The sequence below is a fragment of the Triturus cristatus genome, chromosome 8 (assembly GCF_964204655.1).
Source record: "Triturus cristatus chromosome 8, aTriCri1.1, whole genome shotgun sequence".
Taxonomy (NCBI): Eukaryota; Metazoa; Chordata; class Amphibia; order Caudata; family Salamandridae; genus Triturus; species Triturus cristatus.
The window spans coordinates 228,432,747-228,454,243 of NC_140591.1; the positions used below are offsets into that span (position 1 = coordinate 228,432,747).

A 21,497-nucleotide genomic window follows, 5' to 3' on the forward strand; every position below is an offset into this window, starting at 1 on the left:
TCTACTGGCGACCTGTGGAGGGGCTGCTGAGAAACCTCTGGGAGAAGGCAGGTGCCAGAAGCCCAGACAGAGGATTGGTACAGAAGCAGGAAACCAAGGTCCAGGAGCAGGAAACCAAGGTCCAGTAATGTAAGTATCTCTTCAAGGCCAGGATGTTGTATTTTAGGTCCCTTAATCACACAGTTCCAGTTTCTACATGCTAAACAAGGATACGTTCCATTTTGTTTCTTATTTGTCACTTGTTGTACACCTTGTTTTCTGTTTTACCATTCTTATTAATGATCTGTTAAGATATAACCTCTTTTATACATAACAAAATGTCATCTCAGGAAATAATGTACTTAATATACTGTCTAACTTGATCTTACAGTGCTTCAAAGTAGAAAGTGGTGTTAAATATTCCATAATAAATATTCTATATCTTTTTTTCTGTTGTTTAACAATTTTTCATAACAATTGTTATCTGTTTTGCTAGTGAGCTTCATTCTGTGCCTCTCTATTGTTTCTTCATATCCTTGTGCTCTATGTGTAGCAATCTCTTTTCTTGTTCAAATGTTTCCCGGTCAGATATTATTCTTTTCAGCATCAATTTTTGGATACAAAGCAGTCCCCGGATTTTAAACGCGTAGGCACTAACGACTTAGCTCTGTGCGGTAAGCAGGGATCTCCTAATATGGTGGCCTGTCCTCCACCAGGAAAGCTAAGGCCAAAGTCTCTACTGAACTGGTAGTTTAGCAGCCATCCAACAGGGTCTAAATGACCCTGACAATCTCTAAATCAGGACAAGCTATCCAGCAAAGTAGTAAGGTCCAAATAGAGTGTATGAAAATTAGTCCGAGGTCCCAGAGGCAGTAGTCAGGTGACATTTTTATTTGAGGGGGATAGCTGAAGAAAAAATTACAATGGCAAAAACAGAACTCTATGATCTGCACAGGAGACGTATTGGTTGTTTTAGTCTACTTTTTACCAGTATATCAATAGGGAAATACATCTTTTGAAGTTGTGCCCTCATTTTTGGTTAAGTTTTGCTGCCATTTTTACTCTCCGCACCAAGAGACTCATATTCATCCTCCAAGTGCATGTGATGTAACTCCTAAGCATGATGTATAATTGGCTAAGTCCGACTGGTTTATTTAACTTGTAAGCAAGACCTGAGTAACTTGTTACAGGACTAATGTTACTAATGGCATAAATGTTAAATGTTACATGTGGATTGCAGCATATATGTCCATCACCTATATGTATGACTGTGAAAAACTAGCTTCAAGTCTATCATTGTAGCTTTATTGGCTTCATCCTAAAACACTACATCAGCACATATCAATAAACAGCTAGAAAATCCTACGTAGTGTTACCAGGGATCTTTAGCAGTAATTAATTCTACTATGCTTGGCTCTTCCCTCATGACAACAAATAGCAATTTGACGAGGAGCAATATACTTCTTTGCCTAGAGACAAAAGGACTGTCTCTGCTCAGAAGAAAACTGGCAAAAGTAATTATGGTTGACTTACTTTGAAATGCGGGAGATGGGATGAACAGGAACACAGAAGTCATAACAAAGGACCATATGGCACCTAAAGTTTTTTATGTTAACATTAAATAGGGTCACAAACGTTGAAATCTTGACCATAGGATGGGTAGTTTGTGTTCTGATGAGCGGCCTAGAGATCTATGCCTGTCTACACAAAAACCCTAATAGGTTTTGCAACCACTCAAGATGAAGATTCGGTTTGTGTGCATATGTCTGATGCCCGCTGAAAGTATCCCCCTGAACAGTGCTTTCTCCTGAAAAATCAGCAAACTGAACATGGATATCCCAATGAATTGCTTAAGTGCCAAAACATCAATGCTTACCTGCACAAACTCAAGGAGCTCCCTCTGCCACATATGCTGACACAGCGCAAAGTTGCAGAGCAGTCTGTCAACAGACCATGCATGCCTTGCTCCCAGAGAAGAAAGGTTATCAGAGTCAACTTGAACACTCTGACTGCCAAAACTTAGAGGGGAGAAATCACTAAGAATGTGACTGAATGGCAGAGATTCTGTCCCCAGGGACCACTGAAGGGCCTGAAGAACACAAGATTCTATGAGGCCTATCAACATTTGAAATGTAACTTTTTGAATAGTCTGGTCCAGTAGGAATAAATGAATCATCATCTTCACCTGCTAAACCACCTCTGGTGGTGGGAAAACCTTCATGGAAAGCATCCATTACTAGTACAGTTAACTAGAGTATTCTGTTTTGAATTTGGATTTTAAAACCTGCAACAGTGACACTCATATTCTTGTGTCTGCTATCTATGATTAAGATCTGGATGAAGCAAAGATGGTTACCACTCAATTCTCAAATGGCAAGATTATCTTCGTAGGACTTCCATTAATTTACTTCATGGTTTGTACTTCCAGCCCGTGCTGGAAATACGTTGCACCAAGCCCCAGACAGTTAGGAATGTTTTAAAAAACAGTTTCCCATTGATGAAGGCAGATGTCTCACTAAACTGAGGCACATTGTAAAAACATATTTTGGCCTCTATCCAAACAAAGCTATCAACATCATTAATTTTTACATATTCGGAGGAGCAGGCTGTGATTCATGTTTGGGCTAGGTTAATAAGTCTTAACATCGGGATTACAAGGCAAAATCAAATATGTCTAAAATATGGGTGTTTGCCTCGCCTGAGCAAGAAATATCATGTCACTTCAGCTCTTACCGGCCTCCACTGGTTCCCAGTTTCTACCTGGGTATCCTTTAAAATACTTTGTCTTATTTTCAAATTACTCTCCAATACAGAACCATGCTATCTTTGTAGACCTATTTACTTATTCATTTTATCTATTAAAGCGCTGTATCCACCGGAAGTTATCTTAGCGCTAAACTTAAAAGTTATATACAACAGACAATGAGTGATATTCAACAAATAATTTAATAAGTTACTAAAGCAGAGGGAACAACCAGGTTTTAAGGTTTTTCCTAAACTTTAGTATGTAGGGTTTATCGCATGAAAAAAGTATGTTTATTCCATACCTTTGCAGCACCAACTGAAAACGTCCTCCCTCCTAAAGTGCAACAACAGAATCTAGGAATTAACTTCATGAAAGGCCTATAAAATCATAAGCAACATTTGGGTTTATAAAAACAAGATCTATATGTAAAAGGCTTAGGATGGGCAACATACAACAGTTTGTGCACTACAGACGGGGATTTAAGCATGGATCTCTGCTTAACAGGAAACCAGTGTAATGTATTCAAGGTTGGAGTGGTGGAATTCTTCCTTTGTAAATCTAGCACCCGTTTGGCTGACAAATTTAGCACAGGTTGCAACTTTTTAAACTTAACTGGAAGATTCAGATAGATTGCATTACAACAGTCCAGCTAGCAGAGATTAATGCTTTAAAAATCTGTGTTCTCTGGGGTCGTATGAATAGATGGATAATATGCTTTATAATTACTTGGTCTTATCAGTTAGAAAGGTGGGCCAAAATGGAATTTCCCAAACCAAAAAGTTTCTGAATGGTGCCAAAATATCAAATTACTTATGTTTAATAACACCTTTTCTCATAGAGAGACTAACTAACTGCATATTACTAACCTTGTGACTTTTCCCAGGCATTAGACTGGCTCTTTAGCAAATCCTTCGCACATCGGTAGGTGGCAGAGTGCAGATTCGCATCTGGCCTGTCCTGCTTTGGATGTGTCGGTGGCGCCACTATATCAGTGACACCTCAGCATGCTGATGTCAGCTTCTTTCTGATCACAGTCAGTGCCCATGGAAGGAGAGGCATTGAAATCAGAATATGGCAGTGTGCAGACTGTTAGACTGGCATCTTACAAATGGACTGTATGTGTCTATTCCACAGAACAGGGAGGAGAGTGGGTAGGTGAGAAATTTGAAGTTAGCTACAGTCTCTACCAGAAAAGGCATTAATGAAAGTAAGTAACCTGTCCTTCTGATAAAGACTTCTAACCACCAATTTCTCACCTTGTGCGTAGAGACTAAATCAGTGTGCCTCCTCTGGTGGTGAGTGTGTGGAACAACTCAGAACAAGAAATCCTGCAAGACAGCTCGGCGAAGTTCTTGTCCCACTGGACCTGACTGTCCATGCAGTAGTGCTATGTGTGGAGGGATGCCCATGATGCAGCATTTAAAATTTCCATGACAGGCTCACCCGCATCAGCGCAGTGGTAACAGCCATTGTTGTGGTGGATTTAGCACGCAAGCCTTCTGGGATCTGTTTCTTGGCCAGCCCATAGCAGGCTTTGATCCATAACACAATCCATCGTGAGATGCTTCTCTTTTGCACTGCTTTGCCTTTCTTATTTCTAGAGAAGCCAAGTTGGTCATCGAGTCGGTAATCTCCGGTCGATGTGGCAACTAAGCACCCTTTTAGGGTTGAGGCAGAGAGGCCAGTCTTTGTCCTGTGAGCAGTGCATAGAAAGCTAGCAAGATGAGGGATGTTCCTATGGCGAACGGAGTGACTACCTTTGGCAGAAATGCCGCTTCTGTCCCGTGGACTAATTTGTCTGGGTGAGAAAGATGTATAAGATGGTACAACAAACAAAGTTCACTCACTCACCTGGCCAATGTTATCGCAATGAGGAATGCTGTTTTTATAGTTAGAAGGTGAAGAGGACAACTGCAGAATTTCAAAAGAAGAGCAAATCAGGTAAATGAGTATCAAGTTAAGGTCACACTGAGGCATCAGTGTTGGTACAAACATGAAGGCCACCTCTTTCAGGAAATGCACCACAACACAACAGGTGGTTGGAAAAAGGATGGCTGATCAGGTAAACAAAGGAATGCCGAAAGAGCTGAAAGGTAACCTTTAACTGTTGCCAGAGCAAGGCCTTGATGGGGTTAGGACAAACAAAACAGAAGAACATCTAACAACTGTGCATTCAGAGGTTTGGTGCTTCAGTAGGAACACCAAGCAACAATTTTCTCCCAGCGTATGGCATAGACAGATTTGGTGGATGGACACCTGCTGCCAAGATTACACCAATCACTTCAAGATGGAGATCGAAGGCCATCAACTGTCGCTTCTCAATCTCCATGCATAGAGGTGTAGGTTGTGCAGGCTTGGGTGCAAGACCCGGCCCTACTGTTGTGACTGGAGGTCCTCCCAGAGGGACAGGCAGATTGGAGGACATGTGCTTATGTCCAGAAGTTCTGGGCACCACACTCTCCTCACCAGTCCAGAGCCACTAGGATGACTTGGGCCTGCTCTTTCTTGATCTTTTAGGAGAAGGAGGGGCAGAAAGGTGTACAGGTGTCCTGACCCCAATGTAGGCAGAAGAAATTTCCAAGAGAGAATTGGTTGGGAACTCCAACACGCAAACGTTTGGATACTGTGCATTGGCGAACAGATTAAGCCAGGGTTCTTTCCATTGCTAGAAGATGCCCTGTGCTACCTCTGAGCGTAATTGCTATTCGTGACCCGCTAGGCAACAGAGGCTGAGTTCTTCTGCCTTGGCGTTTAAAGATCATGCCAGGTGCTGGGCAATTGGGGAAATGTCCTGAGCATTCAATTACTTCCATAGATGCAAGGCCTCCTGGCACAGAATCCATGGATCCATGCCACCCTGTTTATTGCAATACCACATGGGGGCCATGTGGTCTGTGAGACACTGCACCTATTCTCTCTAGTTTGGTGGAACACTTTTATTGTCAAGCGAATCACTTGAAACTCCAACAAGCTGATATGGAGGCAACCGTTTGCCTGAGACCAGAGTGTTCTGCTCTCCAACTCTCCCAGGTGACATCCGCAGGAAAACAACGATGTATCTGTTACAACCTTTAGCTACAAGTGAGAAGACAGAGGGATCTGTCGCTGGTCCAACTACAGTCGAGCAGCCACCAGTGCAGGTCATTTGCATTCTTCTTCAATACCTGGATGGACTGTCACCGAGATTTCAGATCCCACTGAAATCCAGGACCGAGGAGTAAAGATCGGGATCATAGCCTGAATGCCCTGGACTCTCTCCAGGGGGGAAGGCACAAAACCGAACCATGTCCAGAATGACTGTGATAAAAGTGAGAACCTGAGGAGTCAATTGTGATTGTGGATGATAGGAGGTTCGACGTAGTCTGGCGGTGGTTGAAGACTGCCTAAGGAAAACCCTCCTTCAACAGCCAGTCATTGAGGTAAGGGAAGTCTGGCCCCCTTGACCTCTGAAGGTTTACTAATACCACCACAATCACTTTTATGAACACCCAAGGTGACCTGGGGAGACCAAAGGTGAGCACCGCAAAGTGAAAATACTCCTGTACCACTACAAACCTTGGGTAGCGCACGTGGGAAGGCAGGACAGGTATGTGGAAATAGATGTGGTGGAAGTCCAACAGCACCCTCCATTCTCCAAGGTCGGGGACATATAAGACCTGGGCTAGGGTCAGCATTTAGATTATTTTCTTCCGGATGAAGGCGTTGAGAGGGAGCTAGTCTAAAATAGGTCGCAGGCCTCCATCCTTCCTGGGCACCAAAAAAGTAGCCGGAGTAAGAACCACGTCCTACTTCTGGTGCTTGCACATCCTGCCCCAAAATGGAGAGATGGTCCGCCGTCAGTTGTTGGGGAGGCGGTGGAAGGTGCGGCAGGGAAGAGAGGAAGGGTAATGCATATCCGCTGCCAATGATCTGTAGAACCCATCTAGCCGAAGTTTATTGTCTGCCAACCCGGGAAGAATCGGTGGATTCTGCCTCCCACAGAGTGGTTGTGCTCCTCTAAGGACATGATAAAGAGGATTGGCAGGTGGGGGCTACAGATGGAGGTGTTGACTGGTGACCTTGGCAGTGGGGCCGGTGGGCATCACGGCCTTGACCGCAAAATTACTGGGTTTCTTGTTGAGGAGGGAAAGGCTGGCAGTATAGGCCACCACTACCAAATCCGCATATAGGGATATAGAACTGTTGTGGTAGGTGATGTGGGGCAGACAGGCCCAGAGAGCATGTGGTAGCCCCGATCCCTTTAAAACTCTATAGAGAGGAATCAGTCTTGCCCCCGAACAGGCTAGTCCCGTCGAAGGGCATGTCCATCAAGCAAGACTGGGCATCACCTGAGAACCCAGTCGATCGTAGCTACTCATGGCACTGAATAGCAAAACCTGCGACGATGGCTCGCCTGCTCGCATCAGTGGTGTCCAATGCACAATGAATCATGAAGTTGGCGGCACCACAATCGTCTTGAATTGCCTGAAGGAGAACAGGTCAGAGATCTTTGGGTACTACAGGGAGGACTTGTGCCATCCCACAGGGTGTGGGACTAGCATTCCAAGAGCAGCTGGCATTAACTGATTGGAGTGCCAGACCCGGCAGAGGAAAATACTTGTTTCCCAAATGTTTACACACAGTTAGATTCCCTGTCAGGGGAAGTGGTGGTTAAGTTGTTGGGAATAGACCTGCTGGTGGAGGCTTCCACAACTAAATTTTCAGGAGAAGGGTGTTGCGAGAGAAAAGCAGGTTCACCTGGAGCAGGGTGATGGCGGCTGGCTATCTGTCAATTAACTCGGTGACCAGAACAAGCTTTGGCCCAAGCTCCTAATAATTTGTCAGTGCCTCACTGTATAGAAGAAGGGACTCAAAGGATGTTTTCTCTTGTTGTAGGACTTCTGTCAACGCATTGGTCTTAACCTTCAAGGTGGGGAGCTGAAGGCCAGGTACTTCAGCAGCCCTAATCATTATCATGGCTTAGGAAAGGCATTCCTCTGTGGCTAGTATAGGGGGTGAGAGAAGGCACGTATCAATTGTCATCAAAAACCCTGGGAACTCAGGTTGTGCTGGAACCAGGTGCCGAAGTAGGTCAACTTTGGGATCAAGAGTTGTGGCACTGCACCCATGTCGGTTCAGGCAAATGCATGTGGCCCAAGGGTACAGAATCCAGCTTCAATTTCTTGTGCATTTCTTGACTTACCGGACAATTTGGGCCGCGACAAAGACCAGTCTATAGAGCAGCTTCATCGACTCAGGATTGGAAACAGGACTGATAACTAACTTTGGACACAGACAGCAACTTGGAGAAGTCCCGCTGAGGATTCTATTTATATTTGGCGAAGTAAAGTTTCCCTGATGGCCTTTGGGTTCATCGACGGGCAGTCACTGCCGGTCTTGGAGTCATGACCCAATCCCCGACACCATAGGTACACTTGGTGGCGATCTGTCACAAACATTTGTTTGCCACAGTCCCTACAGTGCTTAAAACCAGTTGTGCAAGGATCATCCATATCACACTGAAGACATTTTTTTAGGTAAATTTCTCTGAGAGTCATGAAGGGAGTTCTGGATGTGCGCCTTGTGGTGTGGAAAGAAAGGAGCTGACATCCGCCACAGTGGGTGTACATATATAGTCTCCAAACGTCATTTCTGGAGCGGAACAACGTCAGTGCAGAGCTGCACGGTGCCACTTAAAGGCATGCTGAAGTACTGCTGAATATTCAAATCTATTCAATCTCCTCCCCTTCCGATAATGCCAATAATGCTGGGTCTTGTGCTTCGGAGCCTTGGAACCTTAGAGTCTGGTGCTCAATGCTTGGAGTCTGGAGTTTAGGAGACTTCTTGAACACCTTCCTGACTGATAGAATTTTGGCTGTTAGTTTGCGCCCGTTATTTACCCTAACCGCTATAGAGCCAGGACGAGGGCTGGTGAAGAGAGGGGAAGAGGACTGCAAGGCCCGTACTGATTGCTATCTGCAGTTTGCCTTCCGGCATAGGTGCCCACTTTGGGTCTTGCAACTCCCACCACTATGCTCACTTCCTTCTCTGGGAAGCAGGGGGCAGAGGGGAGAGCATGCAGCAAGGGGTGGAGGGCTTCTGCCTGGTTTTCTGAGATAGCTGTGGCAGCAATGCTGATTACAACTATGGCAACTACAGTTTGTGAAAAAACTGTCTGATCTAAGTGCTTACACTGACTTCACAGGTTCCACAAACTGTGCCAAATGTGGGTGCACGAGACCAATGGATTGCAAGCTGACTGGAGGGGAGGTAAGTGGATGTCCCTTTCCTATATTCTTTGTTATAATTGTTTAGTGATATTAATCCAAGAGTCAATAAGGTCTCAATTGATGCATGGCCACAATTAAAGCATAGTTATAGTGATCCAGTACCTCCTCAAACCATGGCACTCCCGGCTATTCATATTCTGCCAGGGCACCTATAGTGTTCTTAAAAGCTCTATTAATTTCAGAACTGAACAACGCCACAGATTCCTTGTCTGGTCGCGAATTAGACCCAAAATCAGCAGCAATTTTTCCTGAAATGCAAAAAAGTTACATTATGCATCAAGGACTGATGATGTTATCGAGGTGATCAGGCTATTACCAACCAAATTAGCCAAGTGTTTTGAGGGAGTCAACAATCCCTCAGTTGATGCACAGCCATATATGATAACTAAGACATCCCTTACATTGGTCCAGTACCCTGGATCCCACAGCCATGGAACACTTGTCCATCATGGAAGGACATGGGACAAGATAAAGGACTATTTCAGTAAAACATCACAACTGAAGAGGCAGCTGTAAGCAATCCTGAGAGCCATTGTGAGATTACAGTAGCTGGCAATGACCCCATTATAAATCTCTCTGACGTAAGGTGTATCTGCAGTGGCAAACAACAACCCCAGCTCCTGCAGTCAGGACATCCAACACAGGGACCAAACCTGCATGCAAACACTAGATAACACACAACATGTGTGAGATGGATTGAAAACTGACAATGACTTCACTGCAAATGCATTACCGAATGGAGAATCTTTTTCAATTCTATGTAGCAAAATGAAAAATTGTGAAACTTAGGAAATTAATAGGGTTGGGCTGACTGCGACATAAAATTGATTGTTGTGTCATGAGCATCCAGGATAAATGGGAAACCTACTTATTCTATCTTTTAGAAGGGGGTATAGAAACCAACTAGATGTGCTATTATGTCTGCAAAGCAGGGTTAGGACAACCAAGTTGAGGAAGAGGGTTCAGACTACAATTCACAACCCAGTGCCAAAGCCCACAGATCATCTTGCACCCCCAGGTCTGGAAGGCACTTATAAATGAATGAGAAATCCAAGACACAAATATTGGAAAGGGACAATGAAGTAAGAGAGAGGGGAGTAAGAACGATCTACTTATATCACCCAAAGGATATCCCCACAGTATCTTGCAAAATTCAAATAACATAGATGCTAATACGATGCATCATGTCCGAGCTACTAGTTTAAAGAAGCTTGCAAAAAAAAAAAAATTCACCTGCCAAGTTAGAAGGTGAGACAAAAGTAAATTGCCGCCTAGAAAAATGATGCATGACGGGCATTTGATGAAATGGATCATACTTCCATCTATACTTCTGAGGGTCAACATGATGTTTTAAATAAGGGGACCTTTCACACTTATTGCGCCAACTTGAAGGGCCTTATACTATTGTTTTGAATGGCACATCATGAATTGAATTCCGAATAACCAGGGGTTGCGTGGCAGAGAATTTCCCCAGGTATGTTGGGAGGGCATAGGCCATTGTACAGCACTGTAGGCTCAAAGGAAGATCTTGCTAACTTGGGAATACTTGTGTCAAAGGTTGAGGTGGGAAAATATCCATTCCTGCCAAGCGCAGATGCCACATAGTAGAGACTACACCTAGGATAAGGAAGAACTGTAAAGTAGGAGGTTGGTAAGTGAAAGGGTCCTGATTTAAATATTTTGAGCTATGGAAGAACCATGAAAGTCAATTGTATTTGGCTTAATGAGAATAGGATTATGGCCTTGTGTAGGGATATTAGCTTGGAGGGTGAGCGGCTAGTAAAATCCCTTCTACGGAAACAACTGCATCACTCCTACCATAAGCAGTAATAAAGGTCTGTATTTGTGTAATATGTTTGCTCTAATCTCAGACGACGTTCCTATTGACCACTGCAAGAATGTAAATATGGCTCGCATAGAGTGCCAGTTATCTGGAAATCTGGAAGACATGAAAGTGAATACAAAGGAACTCTGCGAGCCCTTATCTATTGATATATTAAGTGAGAACATCGAGGGACTAGTGCTAAATTGAACAATAATGACTGGCATAGATTTATGGAGAAACACAAAATCACAATTTTTAGAAAACAGGGCGATGAATCCCATAGAATCCATTGCATAGTATAATATACATCTTATAACATACCTGCAGTCAGGTAACCCAGAAGAATACCATCTGGTGGGCTAACAATATGGGTACACTTTTCACTTACCTTTAAGTATTCGTGAATTTGATTGTAATCATCCGGACATACAATAGCTATTATTGACTTTCAAAACAGGCAAGCAACAAATGTTTATAATAGAGGCGATAAATATACTGCAGTATCCCCAACCTTGGCCTGCCTTGATGATAGGTTTCACATGGTTGGTAGTGGCAGAAGTGGTGGAAAGAACCCCATCATATTGGTCACTGGTCATTTAATACCATTTACAAACCTGTGATGACTACACAGCAATCAGTAAAGAAGAAGGCGAAGGAAATGGCATCTCCAACTTGATGCGGAGTAATATCAAAAATCAGTCTAATGTGGGGGGTAGGGGGTCAGTGAGTATCACTAGCTACATTAGCTTCACTGGCACTTACTCATGGCCGCCATGACCAGATTGCACCAGACAACACACATATAGTAACAGCTTTAGTACATGCATAATTGATTACATAATGCTAGATCAATCTAGCCTAAGCATCATGATCAACATGAAAACTGAGACACATGTTGAGAGTGATAAAGATCCTCTAATGCTCTCTTTGAGGCAAACCATTTTCCTTAATACATCTGTGCAAACTAAAAGTCACAATAACGTTTATATTTTGACAAACTGCAGGAGAATAAAATGGGATGAGGCAGTAATTAGCACAACTCTGCCCTAAATAAATTGTTTTATGAGCTACATTTGGAGCCAGAAGGCATTATGACCTTAAAGCCATATCAATTTACACAGCTATATAATTCTGCAGAAGAACGTCATGCCTTTCTTTTAACAAAACCAGTGGCTGTCTAGAAAACAACACATTTTATCTCTCTCAACTGGTTTTATAGATTATAGCTCAGCCCAGGCAGCATTATTGTTTACTATTGAAAGAAATGCCAGAAAGGCCAACAAAGAGATCTCATTTCCATCGACCATCTGCACATGAAGCAACATCACTAGTTTTCAAACCATCCATATACACAGTAAGTGACATCACAGGATTTCCCATCATCCATCTGGACAGGAAGTGATTTCACTCCTCACCCCTCCCAGCACCTACTTAGGGACAGCGGCAGCACAGACAAGCTACTGGGGACCCAGTCAGTCAGCCTGGCCCTGTAGACCTTGGATGCCCACAAACTCATCTGCAGAGTTCAGCAAGAATTCTTCCTGAGCCCAACCAGTTTCAACACACAGATCCCTCTAGACAGCCTTGTCTGCTCTCACGACATCAGCGTCCTCTGTTACACTGACGACACACAACTAATTATTTTCCTCATGGACACGATACCCAGTACACAATGCCTGAATGACTGAAATCGCTCACTGGATGAATGCCAACTGTTAAAAGCTGGACACCGACAAGACCAAAATCATGAACTTTTGGAAGAGCCCTTCACTGTGTGACTCCACCTCGTGGCCAGCCAGCCACCCACACCAAGCACCTTAGGATGGTCACTGGCAGCAGAGTCAACATGACTGCCCAAATAAACGCAGTTAATGCCTCACGCTTCCCTAACCTGAAGATGCTCAGGAAGATTTTAAAATTGCTCCAAATCAGCACCTAGAAAACTGTCACACGCCCGTATCACAAGCAAGCTGAAATATGGAAGTACCCGCAATGCTGGGATTAACAAAAAACTCACCAGAAGGCTGCAGACCATTCAGAACTTGGCGTCCAGAATCACTCTCAACCTCTGGTGACACACTCACATTACACCACACTTGAGGGAGCTCTACTGGCAACCAATGCACAAATGAGCACAATTCAAACTCCTCACCCACACTTTCAAGGCACTACATAACACTGGCCCAACATATCCCATCAATCGCCATCTGGTTTCACAAACCTTACAAACACCTCCGCTCATTCAGACACCTACTTGCACACATCCAATGCATCTGAAAAACCAGATCCAGTGGTCAGGCCTTCTCCTATATCGCTCCTAAATAGTGAAACAACTACATACAAGAGCCACCTCCTCATTTCTTGAACTCCATAAAAGCTGAAGACCTCGCTGTTCGAGTAGTCCCACTAGGCCCCAAGTTTGCTAGACTCACAACAGCTCAGTGCCAGGATAGCCTCTGGGGTGATAGTGCACTCTAAAAATCTGCATAACATAACACAGGACATCAAACTTAAAAGGCATCATTATAAAACCCTACTGAAAAAAAGTATGAACTATGGGAGTATAACAGATGGCAAGATCTTTTGGGAGCAGTAACATCTAAAATGCCAAAGTGTTCTGGCACATTATATCCCATGGTAACATTGAAGCGGCGTCCAGGCCAGAATGTACATATTGAAGAAAATCACTGGTATGAACACTTTTCATCATTTTATTCTGCAACATTTACTAGTGTATAAGCTATGGAAGCATGCCTCAAAACTGCTCCGAAAATAGTGGGACCTAAAGTTGCTATCCTGTTATTAACAGACAATTCCTCACTGGTATTCAAGCCACCAAAGTCTTTCAAAATTTATTGGAAACGTTTAGTGAGTTCCGCATTGCAAATGGATTGGTTATGAATACATGAAAAACAAAGTTAATGATATTCTGCCCCCATTAAGGGTTCAAGAACAATTTCAGTCAGGACAACTCAGACCTTGAGCAAGTGAGAGAATTCCCCTACCTGGGATACACTTGACACACAATACAAAATGGAAGGAACATATAACCAGGAGCTGTAACCTCCTAGCAGAGTGTGGAGGAGCAACACTGCGCTGTGACAGGGAGAGCGGTGGGTGCTTATTCCCCTCACCTCCCCTATCTCACCCCTCTCCATGTGAATAAGCTACAGGCCTAGGATGCCGCCCTATTTGGAACTGAAATTTGGACTCACTCTGATGTTTCAGAGTTAATAGACCCTGAGAAAGGATTTTTAAAACATATTTTAAGCCCACCCTCCAGCACCCCAACAGTCCCACTGCTTCTAGACCTTCAGATGCTGGACATGTCTATGCTAGCCAAGTTTAGACCTGTACTATACTGGGCCCGGGTGTGGGGTACAAACCAAGTTGGAGTCTATAATAATGAGCTACCAAATGTACTGACCCTCAAAGGCAGTGCTGCGCTTGCATGATTTCAGCACATATGCACCCTGGTAGCACAGATTGGTATGTTCGAGCTTTGGACCAAACTTGATTCCATTAACTGAGGACTTGGTAGAGAGCTTAAACTCGCATATAAAAAGTGGTTCTTGGAGAAATTGAAAATTAAGTCAACCAAAGGTACATACACCAAGGCATTTCTCACTAGAAAATGCTTACCCTCATTTGTGATTTACTTCTGAGATTTACTTAGATGAGGGGGAACCAGCATTAACCAAAACTTTGTACATTAAGCCGAGGTCTAGTGCCTTGACTCTTAATCATTTGATTTAAAAGTAGCGAGAAGTCAGTTAGGAAACAAGTCACTGTTACATGTGTCCAGAGTATGTCGAAGACTAAATCCTTTTTTCTGCCGAATGTGCCCTCAGTCTAGAGCAAAATGGCTAGAGGAACTGCTTAAAAATATGTGTATTCGTAACATAGGTGACGCTGTACATATGATTAAGTCGGACTGTGGTGTTTGCGGACTCTAGTTTTACATTCAATACTTGAAAAATCAGACAATGTATATTTTCTTTTTTACAACAGTTAACTGTATGCTTTTATAATCATGGTTTAATTTACTTTTATTGTGGTTATTTATGCCACATAATACTTTTGAAAATAATTCATTTATTCAGTCACTCATATTTTTTGCTCTAACCATGTGCTTGGTAAGTAAGTTGTGACTACTTGATCATTAGAGTGCTGGGCGTTTGTTAGGGTCCATTATCCAGGTTTACGAGTGGGTTTTTACAGGTAGTGTTGTGACATGACATTATATATGTACATTGATGCAAAACTTTAGGAAGCTGTTTGAAGTATTTGATCTAAGTGAACTCTGACTGAATCTTACTAACTCAGTGGTGGGAAGGCACTCAGGACCTGTGTCCCTCAGTTGAAGAGACATGATTCTGACGCCAGTCTGGGTGTTGTCAATGCACAAGCCACACAAGATGTGCTAACAGAAACAAACTCAACAGTTCCTAGAAAAGTGTTTCTCTCACCTTGTTAGCCACAGCATTGGCGTTAGGTCTAGCATCAAATATGAAGAGTTTGTGGGACTGTGCGTTAGCATCCATAATGGACTGAAAATACTTCTGATCATCTTTGCTCTGTTTCCCACTCACGCCAACCATGGGCTGGCTACAGCGAATTATTGTAGCTTGGGTTTCTGGATGAATCCATGACAGAACCTGGAATTAAGAAAAGGAAAGGTCATTGTAGTATTTATCATCAATTGTGCAGAGTGCAACATAAACATGTATACAATCTACCTTAAAACACTGCTTCTCAGAGTTATGCTTCATGTGCTAAGTGCATTAATACCAAGACAAAATAAGAGGCTTAGCATCCAACTACATGTTTGCATGTATGCTAACAGGAGGTAACAGCAGTACACAACTGGAAGCGATTCTCCCCCAGGCCCCCCAAATCTATGGATGGGAAACTATCAAAAACTGAAGGATAATCTGTTCATTGGAAAAGGTAAGCCGATGTTCCCAATACTTGCCACAGAGTAGTGTAGCAAGAATGCACTGGGCACTGGTGCAAACAAGGAACCAGTGCCAGCTTTTGAGCGATGCGAGCGGTGCCACCGCACCGGGTGCAAAGGTGCGGGGGCGCCATTTGTGCCTTGAAATTTTCCGAAAAACCTGCACTGTTGAACACTGTTGTCCCTCTTTCTTTTACACTATGTTAATCTTTATAGAAATAGGAGCGATAACAGTGTTAACAATTTCACAAGGCGCGCTTATGCCCGCCCGTGCGCAGTGTTACCATCACCTGAGGATGCACACTAGCTTGTGTGGGTCCCAGGGCGGTCAATCTGGTAGCGCGCTAAAGCGCTACCAATGACGGTCTTGGAGTGCTGTGGAGGTCTAGGGCGGAGGAGGAGTCAGGAGTTTAAAGGCAAGGGGCTGGTTGGCCTATCCTGCAGCCTGCTTCTGTTGTGCGTGAGATCCCTAGGTGCCCAGCAGGTTTATTAAGGTAAGATTAGTGGTCGAAGTGTCCACTTCTCCTGCTCTGCCACTGTCAGCTGTCCCGCTCTTTCTTCCTCTTCTTTTTCCCTCTATTTCTGTCTCTCTCTTGCTGCTCCTCACTTACTGAAAACCGTGACTTCAATAAACATCTCTTATCCTCTGTTTCCTCTACTTTCCTTTATTTGTTCCCCTGTGAAATGGATCCAAAAAAGAAAGAAACACTTTTGCTCAGTGTTTTGCAGACTGTTAACTCTTGCGACGCCGGGTGAAACACCCTCATGTATGCTTAACCACCATAATATCACAGGCTCTGCATTCTAGGCACCTTGCACATGAACATTAAAAGTTCATAAGGACTTTGCCCTACCCGCTCGAAGTAATATCACTGCATTGGCGGAGTAATGGCCCTGGCATTGGAGAATATCAGTTTTTGTTTTACTTTGTGCTAATCGTGAGGTTCCCCGGTTGAATCCTGGTACTGTTCTGTGTTTCCCATTACTCGACAGGCACAGCATTCATTCGTTACTATACAGCCTATATCCATGGTTAATCGGAACATGACTCAGACGACGACGGAGCTTCCGATGACCACGGATCTCCTGACTTCCTGACTGCCTAATCTTGGCCGCCTGAGCACTTACAATACTTAGCTCTGGCCCTAACTCTACATGTTTAAGCATTTTGTGTTTTTTTATGACGCTGCATTCCTCTGATTGTCCGCCATTTCATGTGTCTCTTCAGCAACATGTTGTGTCTGTATCTATCGCCCCCCCTCAAAATGGCCGCACCTGAGGAATAATGTCTCCCCATTTGGAATTGTAACTAGCTTAAGAATCTCACGGATATTTTATGACGCCGCATTCCTCTGCGTGTCCACCATTTTGTGTGTCTATTCAGCATCATGGGATGTCTTTATCTATCGACCCCTCTCAAAATGGCCGCACCTGAGGACTCATGTTTCCCGATTTGGAATCGCAATTAGTGTAAGAATCTTACGGCTATGACTCTCACTTTTTTTTTCCTTACGTCTGCGGCTCTCTGCCTTTATGAGATGAATTCATCTTCCTAGGCTCCGCACTCACCCCCTTCTCCGTAGGGTTTTCTTCCTAGGTCTCCCACCCAGCACCTCACTCCCCAAGATAAGGCAGACTAGGACCCACTAGTAACTATAGTTTCAACATCTCCAGACAATGGCCTGTGACTTTGTGCCTTCTTAGCACGACTTAAACTCCTATGCCACTGCAACTGCCATGTGTTGCCCATCGTTTACGATAAGTGTTACTTTGTTATCAACTTTGTTATCTACTCATAATTAGTGCCTCCTCACGGTAAACTATCCACGCTCCTCCTCCCCTATTGTGGTAAATTGAAATTACCTAGACTTAATTTATGCGGTAAAATACAATACGATTAACTCAGTAAAAATAAGAGGCCGAATCCGTGGTATTCGAAGGTATAATAGGGAATTTATTCCTTACAAAGGAATGATGATGATGGTTCGAACCAGGCAATCGAGTTCCGTCACCACGAAGGTTCAGGAAGGGATCAGCAATACATTATTGACAGGTTATAATATATATAGTAAATGCATTACAGTAAAGACAGATGCAGGAGGCGTAACAGCTGATAAGAATACACATACGTAATGAAAAAGGCGTTACAATAGGCGTGTATAAAGGCGTATACTAGAAACGTCATTATGATGATGACACAAGTGGGTGGATCCATAAGAGAATCCTGCAAAGTCAGCAAAAATATATGGCAGAGATGCGCGCGCAGCCGCATGACGTGTGATTGACGTGTAACTAGAGGGTGAAAGGAACTCGACATTTAGCCTTACATGAGGAGACAGAAGTCTGGGATGTCAGGACAACCTAATCCTAAATCATATCTAATATCTTGTGTTTAAGGAACTATATTATCTGGAAGGAAAGGTCTTTTCGGACAGAGTCTATTCTATACTGACTGCTAGTGCGTGTACAAGCGTCTAAGTGTCTACATGAGATGCGAGGGGGCATGGGCCTACCATGGTAACGAAAGTCATGAATTACTTGCACGGAGACAGTAAGGCCGGGCCCCTTGCTCTGCAGCTGGAGGGATGTTTACCTAAGCTACTAGACAGGAATGCATTTCTTGAGGAGCGGAGCAGATAACTTGAAGGCTGAATACAGTTTTGGCAGGCAACAGGCCGGGCTAGGCACCGTTAGCCGCGCAGGAAGTAAGACAAAGTTCATGGATACAGATGCAGGTCCAGGCTGGAGCATTCAGAGGCAGAAGCAGGAAAAGCTCGATGGCAGAATTCAGGGCCTACCTTGCCAGAGCTGGAAAACGTGAAAAGTATACCATATAAAGACGGTGGCAAGGCATACTTAGGAACGGAATATCTGACCCATTCATGGCAGATCTGAAAGAGGACATATTAACGTTGGACACAATTGTATTTGCGTCTTCATAGCTTGAAGTGGAGGGAACATACATGTACTTGTAGCCTGTACATGGAGCCGTTGGGGTCAAGATAGGGGACACAATTGACCATAAAAATTCATATTTCCTCATTCCCTCCTTGTCCCCTACGGACCCTTCATGAAATATCGATCTTCAGGAATCCATCAATCTGTTCATGTAACATCATTTGCTCTTCTTTCTTCTTCCGGGATCTTGAATGAAAACTTGAACGTGGAATACACGATGTGGCACACAGGCCGCAAATCGCTGGTCCACATTGTAGACACAGGCAACAACTGAATATTATTAGAAGGCCAATACCTAGGAAGGCTAGGACTTTCCATCCCCAGGCTGACAACACACTCCAGAACCAACCGGACCATGTCCAGGTGCCTGGATTCTGATGTATCTGGTTTGCAATCTTGTGAAGACGAGTTATAGCTTTATATACAGATGGCGCGTTTTCTGGGATGAAAACACAGCAACTTGATCCGATGACCCTGCAAGCTCCGCCCCTATCGGCTAGGATGACGTCAAGGACAAGACGATTTTGGAGAACAACAATCCGCATCGCAGACTGCTCCTCTGTTAAGTTGCCTAGGGCAGAGGTAGTTTCATTCACTACTGCTTCAAGGGTTCTGGTTAATCTACGTATCAGTTTACTGTTTGAGACAACACCTATGTAAGGAAAGAGACCTTTATTGAAGTCTGTATATTGTTCCCATGCTGTTTCAGTGTAGTCAACAATCGGGATATCTCTCTGGGGTCTATGGTGTACTAGATTGGTATTTCTATGATAATCAGGAGGGGCTAGGAAAACAGGTGGCAGAAGGAATGCAATGTAACAGGTACCATCCCAATCTAGAGGTAGACGTATATATGCGGTATAACCACATATGAAGTAGGAGTGACGGGAAGCTCTAAATGTAGACTTGCCTTTGTCACTGAATTCGATCACAGTAGTACATTTACTATGACCCAGGTGTACTGAACCATTCTTTCTTACACAGAATTCACCTTTGACTGGTAATACGGACATAGCGGGCAAGACTAGTGCAGCTTCAGATTCAACATTCAGAATCATGAGGTTAAGTGTAAAGTTACCTAATCCATATACTTCATTTTCTAGATCAGTTCCTGTTCTTTTGGGAAGTCCCTCCTTGTTAGGATAACAGGCTTTAAGCAAAACTAAGTTCAGGTTTCCCCATACCCAGTTGCTCTGGTAAACTACAGTGTTTGAATCTAAAGAGTTAATCAAACTAAACCATGCTCCACAGGAACCATTGTGTGTGAACGGGTACGGAAAGAGAGGCAGAACTCCTTTGTATTTCTGATAGGGAGGGAGTCGGCCACATATCCAACAATTTGTAGCATTGCTGGTCTGATGGGAATGATGTAACATACTAATGAATGTGTTGTTGCGCAGCGCAAATCTATAGGACAACTCATGTGGAGGTAGTTCACTAAAAGAATGTTCGACAGTAACATTATAAGCAGAATAAGCACGCTTAAAAATAGGATAGTACATGTGCAACAGTATACTTGCAACACTAATAAAAAGACTTAGAAAAAACATAATCAACAATGTCACTATACAGTGACTATGAAGTGATTTACAGTATGCATGTTTCTTGAGCTGTTTCTGTCTATTTCTCTCTCTAATTCGGTCTAGAGGATACATGTCAAAGACTAAATTCAACCGATTCACCTTGGAGAGGACTTAAACAATCGAATTGTCTGACTTGCTAGACCTTAGTTTCAGTTTATAGTTTTGAGATTCGGTCTTTTCAACCAGGGGGAGTTTTGAATCAGTCTCTGGAAGGGGGCAGGGCTGAGAGTTCAGATCAGATGGTAGTCCATGAAATTTCTTGATATGGCTCGAGTGTAACCAACCCTTGCGACCCTCGACCTTCACTGCTGTCCTCGTCGTTAGAAGTACCAGTTTTGGTGTTTGCCAGCGAGGCTCCAACGGACTCCTCCTGTCGAAGTTTCGTATGAAAACTAGGTCTCCAGGAACCACTTCATGGGGCTTTACCTCGGTGTTGTCGGGAAAGGCTGCAGCTACCTGTGAACGGCAAGATTGTAGTGCAGACATCAAGGAAGCAAGGTAATCTGTCAGCATATTACAATCAACATCAGTGATTTTACGAGGTATAGGCGTCCCACACATATTTGGTGACCTACCGCAGACCACCTCGTACGGGGATAGCCCTGTGCGAGAATGTGCTACCATTCTCATGTAAAAGAGTGCAACTGGTAAGGCTACTATCCAGTCGACGCCTTTCTCTCTACAGATTTTTGAAAGTCGTATTTTCAGGGTCTGATTATGACGTTCCACGAGACCTGCTGCCTCGGGATGTCGGACACAGTGGGATTTCCATTGATAGCCTAACAAGAGTGAAATGTGTTTCATTAGCTCGGATGAGAACGGCTGGCCATTATCTGAGTACACGATACGGGGCAAACCATACCGTGGGAAGAATTCACGAACTAATTGTTTGGCAGTAGTCGGGGCAGTGTAATCTGAGACGGGATATGCCTCTGTCCAACGGGAAAGAGCGCATACAACTACGAGGACATATTTGAATCCTCGACATCGTTCCATCTGGATATAATCCATCTGGAGGACTTCAAAAGGATGATCGGGAGGTTGGAATCCACCCTGCTCTACAGGTACGCCTTTACCTGGATTGAACTGACAACAAATCATATAAGTTCGGACTTTCTGTTTGGCTGCAGCTCGTAAGTGTTTGTTGAACCAAATGTTTTGAATACTGTCTAACATAGCT

At 43.8% G+C, this 21,497-nt stretch overlaps 1 protein-coding gene across 3 annotated transcripts in view; it reads right to left on the bottom strand.

Moving 5' to 3' along the window:
• The window catches only part of MTMR2 (myotubularin related protein 2), a 450,663-nt gene that overhangs the window by 181,354 nt on the left and 247,812 nt on the right, over positions 1-21,497 (bottom strand). For all 3 annotated transcript variants that reach the window (XM_085621424.1, XM_085621425.1, XM_085621426.1), the window contains one exon: positions 15,289-15,477. In XM_085621424.1, coding sequence (XP_085477550.1) covers positions 15,289-15,477 — 189 coding nt within the window. The remainder of the gene's footprint in view (positions 1-15,288; positions 15,478-21,497) is intronic.